Raw genomic sequence first — 13719 nt, 5'->3', positions numbered from 1 at the left:
TCCAATACTCACATCCTGATTATATTCCAAGAAGACATGGAAATTTAAATCCTTTCTCAAAATTGGATGTGCTGCCACACGGCACAAGAACACTTCATGCATTGCAACCGTCTTCTTGAATATTGCCAAATATTCACTGAAAACAACAAAAAAAGAAATAAAAAATTTCCAACTGAAGCAATTAAATTTCTATTCAGCCTATTGAAAAAATTAAGATGTCTTTATCTATAGAAAAAAGTGTTAGCTGAAGTATCTAAGTTTTTATTCCAGCTTCCAGTGCACTTTAAATCAGTATATGACACAATGTGCATGTGAAAAAAATAATAATGCTAAAACATGAAAAAAAACCCATACCTTTACAATACTATATAGGCAGGACTCCAGAAATAGTAAAAAAAGTATATATAGGCCTTTTAAATCAGGATTCAAATGAAATCTGCATGTTGGCTTCACAATGAGTATATTATAGATGTGACCAAATTTAAGCTTTCCATATATTATCAAAAAATTAACAAAGTGCAGACTACCACACCAGTCACTCTATAGCCTTATTTACAAAATCCTTCCTTTCACATCTCCATCTGTTTGCTCCCACCTCAGTTGTTTGTATTTTGTTCATTTAGTTGAGCTCATATTTCACATCAAAGAATATAGAGCAGGTCAGATAAAATTTATGTGGCTTTTTTGCTTGCTTCTGCCTTTAAAACTACCATTAAGATGTTAAGCTTAGTGCACAGATCCAAAAGAAAGTTTCATAAGGATGAGCTTTCAGTTGCCCAGTTCAACCAGAGTTTTAAAGGAGTAACTGAGAATTATGATGAAGAGAATTATAGAGGAAGAATATCTATTCTTATCAATACAAGCTGCAATAGTTGATTGTTTTACAGTTGAATGGATAATTTTATTAAGTTGTGTTGCTTGGAGAGAGATTACAAGAAGCCTTCTTCCCCATCTCAAATTAACAATGTAATGATAACTGGCACTCTTTGCTTCCACTATGTGCAAGGATAAGATTTACATACCAGCAAACCAGCAGGACCAGTGTTGGGGTGTGTTTGATCTCTGTGACAGTAGTAGTCATTCAGTGTAGACAGAAAAGAAGGATTCAGAGGATGAAGGTGGCAGTAGAAGAAACCCAAGGTTTCTGTGTTATCCAGCCCCTAACCAGACCACAAGAGAATCATGATCAGGGCCACCAGAAAAATCACAGATTCTTCCAAATTTATTATGTTTTGACAATTTTCAGTTTTCTGGCTTATGACATCTCTCTCACACGCTGGTCCAACATGATATTAACACACTTGCTCACAATGGTTGGAAGTTGGCAAATGGAGTTCCCTTTGCCAACCACTTTCAAATTCTTTTCCTACCACTTCAGTACTTGAGAGAAGCAGTCTGGTAGCAGTGTAAACATGCACTTAAGGTATGAAACCAGTGAGGCAGAAAAAAGAATAAAGAGGTGGTCTCAAGAGAGAAAAAAGCAGGACTAAAAGAAAAGTACTCCATGTTAAGTCACATAGTACAGCCTAAGCCCTATAGCAAATTCTCAATCACTTAAAATTGTGCAACTATGAGTGTCCTTATTTTCAAGAAATGCATTTTTTTTTTAAATCTGGATTCTCCTCAAAAAAGTCTAAGCAATTATCAAATGTCCATTCAGCGACTGCTTACAAACAGCTGACGGCAGCTGTGACTGTACAAGCCCCTGTTTCTTTACAGCTTTGCAAGCTCTTCAACTTCTCCTATTTCAATTGCTAGGTAGAATGTAAAATCTGCATTTTCAGTTGCTACTAGCAAAAATAGCTCAGCTCCCAAATACAGTGCAACAGAAAGGTCTATATAAGTACATAGTGGGCATGTCTACATGTCACATTAATGTGCATTAAAGCATTGCAAAAAAACCATGCTTTTTAGCTAATGCACATTAAAATAAGCTACTGTGCATTTTTCCAATACCTCACAACGGAGATACTACATTTAATGCGCATTACCTAAAGAATATTAATTGAACATGTAAGCAACCTAGTGAAAACCAAAAAGCAGGTCAGAAAATATGCAATATGTCTTTTACAGTTTGCTTTAAAAAAAATGAATTAAGGAACAAACTGTTGTTTGCTTTTGGTTTTCAACAAGTATGTATACCCTCGATAGATTTCCCATCATTCTGGACAATAATTTCTACAATTTTCCTGATGGCTCTGATCATGATCACTGAGATAACACTAGTTATATGGAAACTCTGGATACTCAAAACTGTATCTTCCAGAAGGAATCACTGTGTTGAAATGATCAAAAGTATGAGATAGCAGAGAGCACTTCAAGTGAATTGTAATCCACACACAGTAGTGAATGATAGGTACGCACGCTTCCAGTTCTTGTTTCATCTTGGTGAACTCTTCTTTAGTCATCGATCCTTCCCCTTCTCCAAGTTTCTGTAGTTTTTCTCTAGAGGCATCAAAATCGGGCCTGGGTGGTGCCGGTGGGATCTGTCAAATGAGTCAATCAGGGAGTACTTTTGAATTCCTCACCTTCTTAGTCAAAGTTAAAGCCCTTCAAATAAGGATACAGTAAGATGCTTATAATTTTTAGACCCAAAATCTTCATCCCCAACCCATTAACACACCTAGGGAGAGGACGACTTACCTTATGCATGATTCATGGAGCACAGAGCCCTAATATTTCATTTTCTAGTCATGGTTTCTTTTCATATTACTAAAAAATTAAGTTCTGATTTCACAACAGTCTTATATAAATTAAGCAGCATTTAATTCACTGAATTAACCTGATTCAACCATTTGAAGGTTTTCTCTACAGTATTTTCCAAAATGAAATTACTATCCTCCATACATATTTTCTGGAAAGCTAGGACTCATGGAGTACTGTTCCCAGTGTTTGCACATGCTAAACTGTTATTGAAAAATTGTTGGCATTAAAGAATAAATTGACTGGAAAAGAAGTTAACATCACACAAAGTAAGAATAGTACAGTAAGTAAACTTTGAGCTAAACTTTCAACTGTATTATGATGCACACTGTTTGTGGAAGAATTCAGCCAAATGGTTCCTGCATTACTATGAAAAAGTATATTAGGGTAAATGAACCAAATTATCCCCCGGTCTAAACATATAAGCAGAAAGCACTTTCTTAAGAAAAACTTTTCACTTCGCCATAATCTAATACCACATACAAAGAAAGTCTTAAAGGCTAAGAAACCAGTCAGACACTTCCATTTATATAGCTTACATCATCTTAAAAGAGAGAGATTACTTTCCAATTAACTTGTAATTGTGAAAAAGGAGTAAAATGCAACATGAACAGTAAAAATGTGTTGTCAATATGCATTTGAGCACAACACATATGCTGTAGGCACTACCAAAACAAGAGGGTTTTTTTTGGTTACATACTGTTTTTAAAAAGAGCATTCAATGAAATGTAGAAGCCTCTAGCAAGTTAAATATCTAAGATTCCTGTATTATAACAGTAACTCATTGTTAGTTGCTTTTTAAACAGCCACTTTCATCATGCAACTATGCTAGGGACATCCACTCCCTGAAGGCCTAGACTAAGTCACAAGTGGAAAGCCATCTCAATTATGCATTAGTTTTTGTTGTAATATTCTAGACCATATTTGCCCTCGCCTTTAGATAAATCCGACATAAAAACGAATTCTGCTTATTTCATTGTGTACCATTCCCTACAGAAAATTCAAGAGAAGCAATGACTTTGAAGCTTAATGCTCCACCCTTCAGCCACAAAGGAAACTTGAAACTTAAAAGCAGTAAGTTAAGTATTAACTCCTGAAAACAATATCACCAAGTTTCAGAGGTTGTCCATTTTCTATGCATTCAAAGTTTTAAACTAAACTGCCTCAGGACAAAATAAAACATTAAGCTGCTCCGAATTCTTAAGAGTAAAAACAAAAACAAAAACAAAACAAAAAACCAACAAGCATGATGCAAATGTACACACACAATGAAAGACTACAATGATATTCCTAAAAATTGTTAAAGTAACTTGAGGGCGTAATGTGAGTGGCTTAAAGAATACCCACAGCTCCCATTTGCTTTAAATGAAGAAATGGATACTCAGTACTTCTGCTAATCAAGCCTTCAAATAATAACTTTTCACAAGAGATCTAGACACACAAAATAAAAAGGGGATAATACTTACAATGTAACCTGCATAATCTTCATTTTCAACAAAGGAATCATGAAGCCAGATGAACTCTTCATGTTGTCGAACAACAGAAAATTCATTTTGTTTGAAATTAGGTAAAGAACTCTGCAAAGGAAGGGGGAGGAGTTATTTATTTTAAGAGTGAAAGAATATTACATTACAAAAAACAGCTTTCAAACAGAAGTACAGTAAAATTTCCTTCAACTGTGAAAGATAAATCATTACTCTGGATGCAGTTTCTCCCCCAAACATTTTTGAAAATAAAATATTAGTTTGATTTTACTGTATTAACATGTACTCAAATAAGCCAAAGCACACTATGAAAACAAACAAACAAACAAACAAAACGTGAGGTCTTGGGCAACTATTTTGGAAATTAAAATCTGAGACTGAATACAGCTCTATACTGAAGAACACCACGAAAGACAGAAACAACCAACAAAGAAATAGAATGTACACCACAGGGAAAAATACAGGCGTCTGTGGAAAGGCTCCAGTTGCAAACATGCCAATAATCCATTAATATAAATGTGGGGCTCTCAAGACAGAATACTGTAATGCATAGAAAATGGAGTCAGTTTTTAAAAACTAAAACTTATCTTTCAAAAGCAATTTTTTTTAATACACTTTGAATCTTCTTTGTTGATTACTTTAGGCCTAATAGTGCCCCTTCAATAACAAATTGTTACTTCCTCATTTCCTAATTGTTTGGGGGATTTTTTTCACATTTGCTTTATACAGGCAGCTATGCTTTTTTATATAATTACCAGAAGAGGAAAATTTCATTTAGGGTGCAATGTTGCATTTTACCTTGGTATGGACAGTGAACTTCACTTTGTCCCTCTCACTAAGAGCATCTGAAATATCCACTTGCAGGGCAGCATCAGTCTGAAGATCTACATTTATTGCTCTAAGCTAAACAAAGAAAAATCAATTTAGCCTTAACAAAAACTAAAAATAGCACTTCATTTTTTATTTTCCAATCAACAAGAGCCAAGATAACTACTGTCACAAATAACTTTAGACTGCAATGGACAGAACAAACCAGCATTAGAAAATACTCCCTGTGGGAAAACAAATCCCAATATACATTTCTTGTAGAGCACAAAAGCACATCTCTTTCATTTACTATACTTCCTTGTTTGTGTACAACTACTAGCATTTGCCTATTTATTGAATATTATTTCTCAACCTGTCAGCAGTTAAGAGCAAAATCCACTGCAGATTTTAAAAAGCGGTAACAACAAAAAATTCTAAACAAACTCAAGAATCTTCCTCCTTAACATTTTTTACACACACACACACAGACTTAAAGAACATGTGATAAGATTAAACAATTTTAAAGGTGCCAGGGCAGGGGGGATTTAGATTTTTGTCTTTTTGCTTGTTTACGATACACAAATTTATCCACACCTTTTACACAGACAAGGTTCCTTGGGTGAATCTGATATCTTTTATTAGATCAACCCAAATAGTTGGAAAATAATTATTAAATAAGCTTTTGGGTTCAAAAACCCTTCGTCAGGCTAAGGAAGTTTCAGCAGCTGGTGTGTGCTCAAGGGTTTTTGAACCCGAAAACTTGCTTAATAATTATTTTCCAACTATTTGGGTTGGTCTAATAAAAGATATCAGATTCACCCAAGAAACCTTGTCTGCCTATGTCCTTAGACCAACACGGCTACAACCTACCCTCCACACCTTTTAGAAATTCCTTTTGTAATTTGTCAAAAATACATATCAAACACGCCAGACCTTTAATTATGGGCTAAGAAACCAAAGAGAAAGTATTTAAGTCAGGGGCGGGCAAAATACAGCCCGCAGGCCAGATCCAGCACGCCAGGCACTTTCATCCGGCCCGCTGTGATGCACAGCACTGGCTGGAGCCACACAACACTGGGCACCAGCACCTGTGCCAGGCACCAGTGCCCCAAATGTCCCTGCCTGCTGCTGTGCCATAGGGGGAGTGTGGGGAGTCTCCACACACCCACACCCTACTCTACAACCCCCCACATATACACAAACCCCCAATATACCCTATGCCCTGCACACACAGCCATGCCCCCACAACCCCCCCACACCCTAACACGTACACTATGCAAGACTAAGAATTTATTTTTGAGTTATTATCCAATCACCTCTATATACAGTACACAAATACAAATCACAGGAAAAATATTCTAATATAATAAAAGCCCAACTCTGTCTGTCTGTCTGTCACGCTTTATTCGCACTCTGATTGGCTGACAGAAACAGCCAATCAGAGTGCTCCAAGCATGGGGGTGTGCCACCATGATTCTAAAGCCGCACCATGGACCAGACAAAGGGTGGGGGAGTTGCTGGCCTCTGCTGGTGCCCCCCCCCCAGACTTGGGAGGCACCAGTTGCTCACCCCGCTCCCTACAAGAGGCAGAACGGGGTGTTAGGTGGCAGCACTCCCCCCCACCCCCCTCCCCCCATCATTCTGGACAGGCAATTGGCTAGTTTTTGTAATAAAATTAAAGTATGTTATAGTAAGTATCAGGGATGGGACTTCCAGTCCCAAGATGGCAACCAGGGGCAGGGCAACTGTCAAGGGGTGGAGCTACCCACACAGCCTCAAAATCTCACCAAACCTTTTCAAGTGGCCCTCCACCCAAAATAACTGCCTGCCTCTGATCCAAGTCCTCCCCCAACAAAGTAAGGCAGATTTTACATTTATAATACTGGTAACATGAAGTAAGATGAGAGCTTTTAAAAGCACAATGTTTCAGATTTTCTTAATGCAGAAGCATAAAAAATGGACATAAACACCAGTCTTTTTTTTCTTGTCTTCTGCAGATTATGTGTAAAGTAATTCCAATTGGGGGTCCAAACCAGTGCATCAGCCAGATTTTTGCAGAAGTCTTCAAACAAGAAACAACCTAAATTCAATTTTTAAACTAAGATTTTCAATTATTTTAATGTCTTCATGGATCTAGGCTAAAATATTTGGGTATGGCAGACTCGGGACCAGATGCTCCACCTGCGCTGGAAGAACTCCTACCCCCCTGTGAGCAGGATGGGGACTTCAAGCTTTACAAAATTCCCTCCACCACAGAAGCCTCTTAGCATGCATAAAAATAATGTCAGGCTCTGAAGATCAGAATGGGGAGAGAGTGCCTGTCACTTCTGCCCTTGCATTGTGTAGTCTGCCTGTGAACCCTCTGAAAGGAAGTTCTTCCATGAGTTACTGCAGTTTCTAAACTGACAAAAAGAAAAGAAAACACAATTAAGGAAAAAAGGATCCAAAGACATGGCAGCTCTCCCCACTCTTACTTCAAGATATTCCAACTAGCATCTTGGCATCCTCATGAAAAATTTCAGATTTCCCAACAACAGTCCCTTCTACTGACATGAAGTTGGAAGTCCATTCCCACCAAGGAAAAAGTAGGATAGTATTTCTGAGACTATCCATTTGCCAAGAGGAGTGGACAATCTATTCTAAGGATGGGGGGGAAAGGTCAGTTTCTTGTGCTGTTCTTCATTATTGCTGGAAACAAATAGGCATCCAAGTATTTTTTTTAAAGTACTTGGGTATACTTAAAACCTTCTAATTTATTGTTCTCCAATTACACCACCAATTTTTTTTTTTATTTACATGCCTCCTTTTTGGATGTAACGATCATATTTTCTTTGCTCTTGTAGCTTCTCCTGAAGGCATTTTTATCCTTAATAGTTCAACTGACTGGCATTTTTATACTGGACTTTGAAGTCCAAAACGCATAGTGTCACAACAGAAAATATTTTTGTAAGCATTTCATAACACATGCATTTTCTGACAGTAATCTCATTACCATCCATTAATCATTTTGTTTCAGAGAACAGTGGGTAAAAAGTCTATATTTTTAAGCTGCCTTTCAAAGAGCAAAAATTAGGAAAATTAACCTATATTAACATGTCTTGCTTTCATTCACCATTTTCCCCATACACAAAACTAAAAACAGTGCAGCAATATGATTTTAAGGTTCAAAACAATAGCAGCTAAAATGTTTCATTAAATTACATGCTTTGTACAATGCCAAACTATCAGTAAGCCATTTTTCACCAGTTAGATTTATGAATAACTTCAACCATAGAATTTTTTTGAACAAGCTTTGATATTTTAAAGACAAAGCGAAGAGGACACTACAAGTAACACGTTAAAACAATCTGCAATGGACAGCTTGCCTTACAAAATGTACTCGCTACATAAATCTTGGGGAGGTTAATAATATGTTAAATTATGCTATGTAGCCTGCCTGGCAACAGGGACCATTTTCATTTGCAATGGAAATGAGGCATTCTGTACAAGGTGTCAAAGACAAAAGAGAAAGTTAAAGGACTTTTGAGAATCATGCAGAAATTCACTGTATTATTTGGAACTGGTTCACAAACAATGCTGTCATCCTGAAGTTAGGCAACTTCTTCAATACTTGAGAGGAAAAATACCTCAAAAGATGGCTTCCCGATAGTTAGGGCCAGGAGAAGGAAGAACCCAGGACACTGTGCAGACTTCCAAAGTCTAGTTTAAATGACAGTGCGAGTCAGCCGGCTGTCTGAAAGCCTGAAATGTCTGATTTGGAGTTTTATGGTAGGGGGATGGGCAGAGATGGGAGGAAAGACTGCATGCAATTATACGAAGCTGCACACATCAACTGCTTGCAGACATTTAAAAAAAAAGTGTTTTACTAGAAGCAGCAGTGTGTTAGCTCAGCCTGGCTCCGCAGTGTCTATATAGATCGGGCGCTTCAGCGGGGCTTTTTGGTGCTTTTATCTAAGGCTGAATCAATCAGCTATTCAATAAAAGCACCAAAAAAGCCCCACTAAGGCACCCGATCTATACAGATGTCAGGCAAGTCAGGTCCAATTAATGCACTGCCTCTTCTGGGCAGTACATTAGTTGTGCTGGACTCAGCGTGGGAGCGCAATGAGTTTACAGTAAAGTGCCATTTTTGGGTTGCTGTTTTTTTTGTTATTTTTTTAACATCTGCAAGGAGCCATTAATTCTACACTTCAAATTAATGCAGCATACCCATACACAACTTCCCATAGAACAATATATGCCATTAGCATCTATGAACTTCCCATAGAACAATATATGCCCTAGCATCTATGAATTAGAGAAATCACAATATAAATACCACCTGATAAACTATGCCCCCCACAAAAGTAATCTTTGAAGTAATCCAAATATGATGTGGAAACCAAAGTAAGACTAACTGTTGTTGGGGTATGTTAGAGAGATGGAACTGGACCTGAAAATTGCCTGAAGTACAGTACCATCTTGCACAATACTGAAGGAACTTGGCACAGCAGAAACCAATACCAATGCCTACCAGATGCTCAGCTCCTTCCAAAAATTCAAGATGAACCCTTCTCCAAGAAGCACTCAAAGCTTAGTGAAAGGAGCAGAAAGAGAAAAGAGAAAAAAAAACAGGCAATGACATTTGTCAAGGAAAGGTCATTAGATGTCATAACCTTATAAACCCCATGGGAAGACTTTTGCTCATGATTTAAGTGAAACAAGTACAAGCAACCCCATTTAATGCTGTTTTGCTTGGCGCTATTTAGCTATAACGCTCATTTTAAATTGATACCTGATTTCACTTAGCGCTCAGCGAGTTTCAATATAACGCTCGCGGTTGCCATCTTGGGTCATTAAAAGCAATTGCGGTCACCATCTTGGGTCATCAAATACTTTCGGTTTCACTTAACACTCAGTTTTTCAGGAACCAATTAAGAGCGCTAAGCGGGGGTTGCCTCTACTAGATTAGCTTCTTTTAAACTGCAATTAGTAACATTTAAAAAGAAACAGTCAGCAAAAAAACCCCATACCAGACTTGTCTTGCACACACTTCTGTATACATAAAAATGCCATTAAAACAAGTAGAAATTCTACTACTCAAAGTATGTTCAACAAGTGCAGCAATTTTGTGCTGCTACAATTTAGGAAGTCATTTTTGCAAATGCCTATTTATGCAGAACAATTTATAATGAAATCCAGTCATGGACCACAACCTTAACTCCCCAAATTTTGTTCTGAAATGATCCATATAACAAGCCATCAGAAAAGTGTCCAGGTGGCACTATTTAACGGTTTGAGAATCATGCTCTATGGCAGGGATCGGCAACCCACGGCACGGGTGCCAGAGCATGGCACACGAGGCCATTTTCCTCAGCACATTGCAGCTGACTCAGGCTCTGGGCAGCTGCCACCAGCCACGGAGCTGGGGCTGCTCACAGCAGGTGGCCAGGAGGCTACAAGCTCTGCTGCAAGCTGCCTAGGCTCTGTGGCAGGCAGCAGCTGCCCAAAGCCTGGGCTGGTTGCAGCTGGGAGGCTGCAAACAGTTGCATGGGGCTCCACAGCCCTGGCATCAGCTCCGTGAGTGCGGCAGCTATGCACGTCTCCAGGAGCATGGCCAGGAAGGGACCTGAGGCAGCACAACCCTGGCCCCTCCCCTGCCATCCAATCTGAGGTGCACGTGCTGCCACTGCCACCACAGAGTCTGTGTCACGGAGCCCCATGCAGCTGTTTGCAGCCTGCCCGTCGCTTGCTGCAGCTGCCCAGAGCCCATGCCAGCTGTGGCAGGCAGCTGGACAGCTACAAACAGCTGCACCAGGCTCCAGAGTCCTTGGCCGAGTTCCATGCCACCAGCAGCAACATGCGTACCTTAGAGTGAATGGCAGGTGAGGGGCCAAGGTTGTGCTGCCCCAGGCCCATTCCCAGCCGTGCACCCAGAGGTGCACGCACAGCAGCCACCACCACGGAGCCAGTGCCAAGGCTGCAGAGCCCAGCACAGCCATTTGCAGCCTTGGGGCTGCCTGTTACAGCTGACCCAAGCTTTGGGAAGCTGCAGCAGGAGGGAGGCAGGTTGCAAACAGCTGCACCAGGCTCTGGATTCTGACAGCAGTGAGAGCAAGCGCACCTCGCAGCCCACAGCAGGGAAGGGGCCAGGGCAGCACAACCCCAGCTCCTCTCCTGCCATCTGCCCCAAGCTGCACACACAGCCACTGCCAGCAATGAGTATCGGGCCCCTTGTGGCTCCCCTGTCTCTGGCATGCTAAGTTGAAGCATGGGTGGAGGCTGGGGTGTTTTCAGCACTGGCCAAAAACACTGCCACCCCTGCTTCATGGTATCAACAGACACCTCTTCCTTTCTTCCCCATCTGATCCTATCCCCTCAATGGCTAAATACAACATATTTATAGCTCAGAGAGAATGTAATTTTGCTGTGAACAAGAAATCACCCTCATCTAGAGTGGAAAGGAAATCTACCCAGTTCAGAAGTCAATTAGCCAAATCACAGGTTAGCATGCTGCCTTGTACTAAGGAGGCTAGCTTAGCCTCTTTATTTTTACCACAAGTACAGGAAGAAGATAGCCAAAAAATATACTCAACCCAGAACGAGGGAAATATCTATTTATGAAAACACTGGAGAGGGGGGTAGGATTTTCCTGCTACCAAGAAAAGCTAATACTGTTCTAAAGAGAAAATCATAATTGGAGTCATTTATAACAGCTTCCCTCTTCTACTTTTTAAGCATGCTTACCTTATTGGTCACTACCAAAAACCTGTAGAGCACAGACCTGTCAGTTAATCATGGAAACTTACAATAATAGGACAAAGAAAAACGTCACTAGAAACAGGAACAGCAGGTGAAACATGAGGGGAAGTGGAGAGATTGTGTTATTAGCACTGGATATTGGAGGAAGCGAAAGGGATTGCTCTTGGCCAGCTAATTTGCTCAGTAGCACAAGCAGTACTGTTGATTAAGATTTTTTTTATTACTAAAGGTATCCGTAGCTTTAGTAGGAAAGAAACATAAGGTTTTTCTATAAAAGAACAGACTACTGATATATAAAGACAAGAATCTTCTTGCAGTGGTGGCCAATATTGAATACTTCACAAACCCGCCCCCCCCCCAAAATAAAAACAACCAATCTATACATTTCAAATACAATCCTGTCCTTAGTGCAGTAGGTCCCACCATTTTTAGACTTAAAGCACCCCCCTGGAAAATGCCAATTCTTAGTTTTCACTTTTTTTTTGGAATACAAAAAATACTAGAGCAATTAATGTTACAAAGAACACAGAAAGGCCACAACAGGACAGGTTTTCAACACTATGGATTCCCACGTGAAAACTTTGAGTTTATCTTCTGACTCATGTTTGCACAACTAACAATGCTAACATTGTGGGGCACCCGCTGGCGCCCTGCTTGAGAATCACTGCTCCAGAGCCTAACTCTAATGGACACAATTAAGAAATCAGTCTCTCTGATATCAAAAGATTCTGCAGTACTTGGCACTGCAAGTGTCCACTGGAAAGGTCATGCTCCTCACCTGCCCTCTCCCGTTTATTCTGTATTCTTAAATAGAATTATATATGGCAAAAGCTCCAGAACGCCCTTGACCAATAACACAATGCAGCACACAACATGCTCCTCCTTCTTGACCTCCTGGGGATTGGTATAGAATAAAATGCAATTAAGTCATATCATGTACAAATATTAATGGTCAAAATGACTCATCCCTCACTTGAAAAAAACCCAGTCAGCACACTTCAAAGTTTATGCCTGAAGCCTCAAACACACAGCCCGTAAAATGTTTTCTGCCATCAACAGGGCATTTCAGAACCTCAGCATCATTTACAAAACGAGTTCTTAGTCTTCAGGGGCTCTGTCTAACTCACGGGTGACCAACTCGTGGCATGGACACCAAAAGTGGCATGGGCAGCCTCTGTGTGTGCCACACAACATGCTGGAAAGGGGACAGGCAGCACAGCGGCAAGAAAGGCAGTGAGCGGAAAGCAAAGAAGCAGATCAGGCTGAGGAAGGGGACTGGAGTGCCACCAAACCAGAACAAGGCTAAAGTGGTGCCAAAAAGACAGGCCCAATTGGCCTAGTTTCTGCTGGGTGAGCTCACCTTTGACAACCACCTCCAGCCTACACCTCATTTCCCCTCGGATTTACACCTTCAACCAACTTAGCGGGTGGAGGTCAATCTTTCCTAGGGCACTGCCTAAGGTGAATCAATACTAACAAGGCTGATACCAATGTAAGCGCATCCACTTCACGGGTGTAATGGGGCTAAGTCGGTTTGAAGAAGCAGAGCCAGGGAGCAGAAAGCCTGCTGGACCAAGGGTGATGAGAAAGGAAGGGACCCAAGGCTGAGCCACAGCATGCCCTGGTGTCACTACCCACCCCAGCAGCTGTCCCCTGGGCACAGCTCTGAACTGCTGCCCGGGCCCCAGCTCTGGGTGAAGACTGGGGCCCACTGGCAATCTCAAGGAGCCCGGGCAGGGGCAGAGCTGGGGGGGGAGCCCCCCCACCACCCTCCCGCGCCCAGTAACCCCGAGCAACGCGTCCGTGCTGCGGGGGGCGCAGCAGGTGGGACCCGGCCGGAGCCCGAGCCCGCCCCGTACGTCCGGGCCCCCGCGGCGGCACTTACCCCGCGGTCCTCCTCCGAGAGGAAATCGGGGCCGTCGTCCGAGCCTTCCTGCTCCGCCAGGGCCGCGGGCGCACACGGGGGGGGAACAAAGCGCACAAG

General features: G+C 41.1%; 1 protein-coding gene across 8 annotated transcripts in view; it reads right to left on the bottom strand.

The window, feature by feature from the left end:
• The window catches only part of SNX6 (sorting nexin 6), a 47684-nt gene extending 33965 nt beyond the window's left edge, over nt 1–13719 (bottom strand). For 3 of the 8 annotated variants that reach the window (XM_025201645.1, XM_025201665.1, XM_025201660.1), the window contains exons 1-8: nt 13621–13719; nt 9769–9956; nt 9508–9566; nt 4986–5090; nt 4170–4280; nt 2365–2550; nt 1023–1160; nt 13–136 (exon numbers count right to left, since the gene is read on the bottom strand). In XM_025201645.1, coding sequence (XP_025057430.1) covers nt 13–136; nt 1023–1081 — 183 coding nt within the window. In that variant the 5' untranslated portion in view covers nt 1082–1160; nt 2365–2550; nt 4170–4280; ... (2 more) ...; nt 9769–9956; nt 13621–13719. Of the gene's footprint in view, nt 1–12; nt 137–1022; nt 1161–2364; nt 2551–4169; nt 4281–4985; nt 5091–9507; nt 9567–9768; nt 9957–12513; nt 12630–13620 lie in introns of all 8 variants that reach the window. The other 5 variants (XM_025201662.1, XM_025201672.1, XM_025201653.1 and 2 more) reach the window with 4 other exon arrangements.

The sequence above is a fragment of the Alligator sinensis genome, unplaced genomic scaffold (genome assembly GCF_000455745.1).
Source record: "Alligator sinensis unplaced genomic scaffold, ASM45574v1 scaffold280_1, whole genome shotgun sequence".
Lineage (NCBI taxonomy): Eukaryota > Metazoa > Chordata > Crocodylia > Alligatoridae > Alligator > Alligator sinensis.
This window is presented reverse-complemented; position numbering and strand designations above follow the sequence as displayed.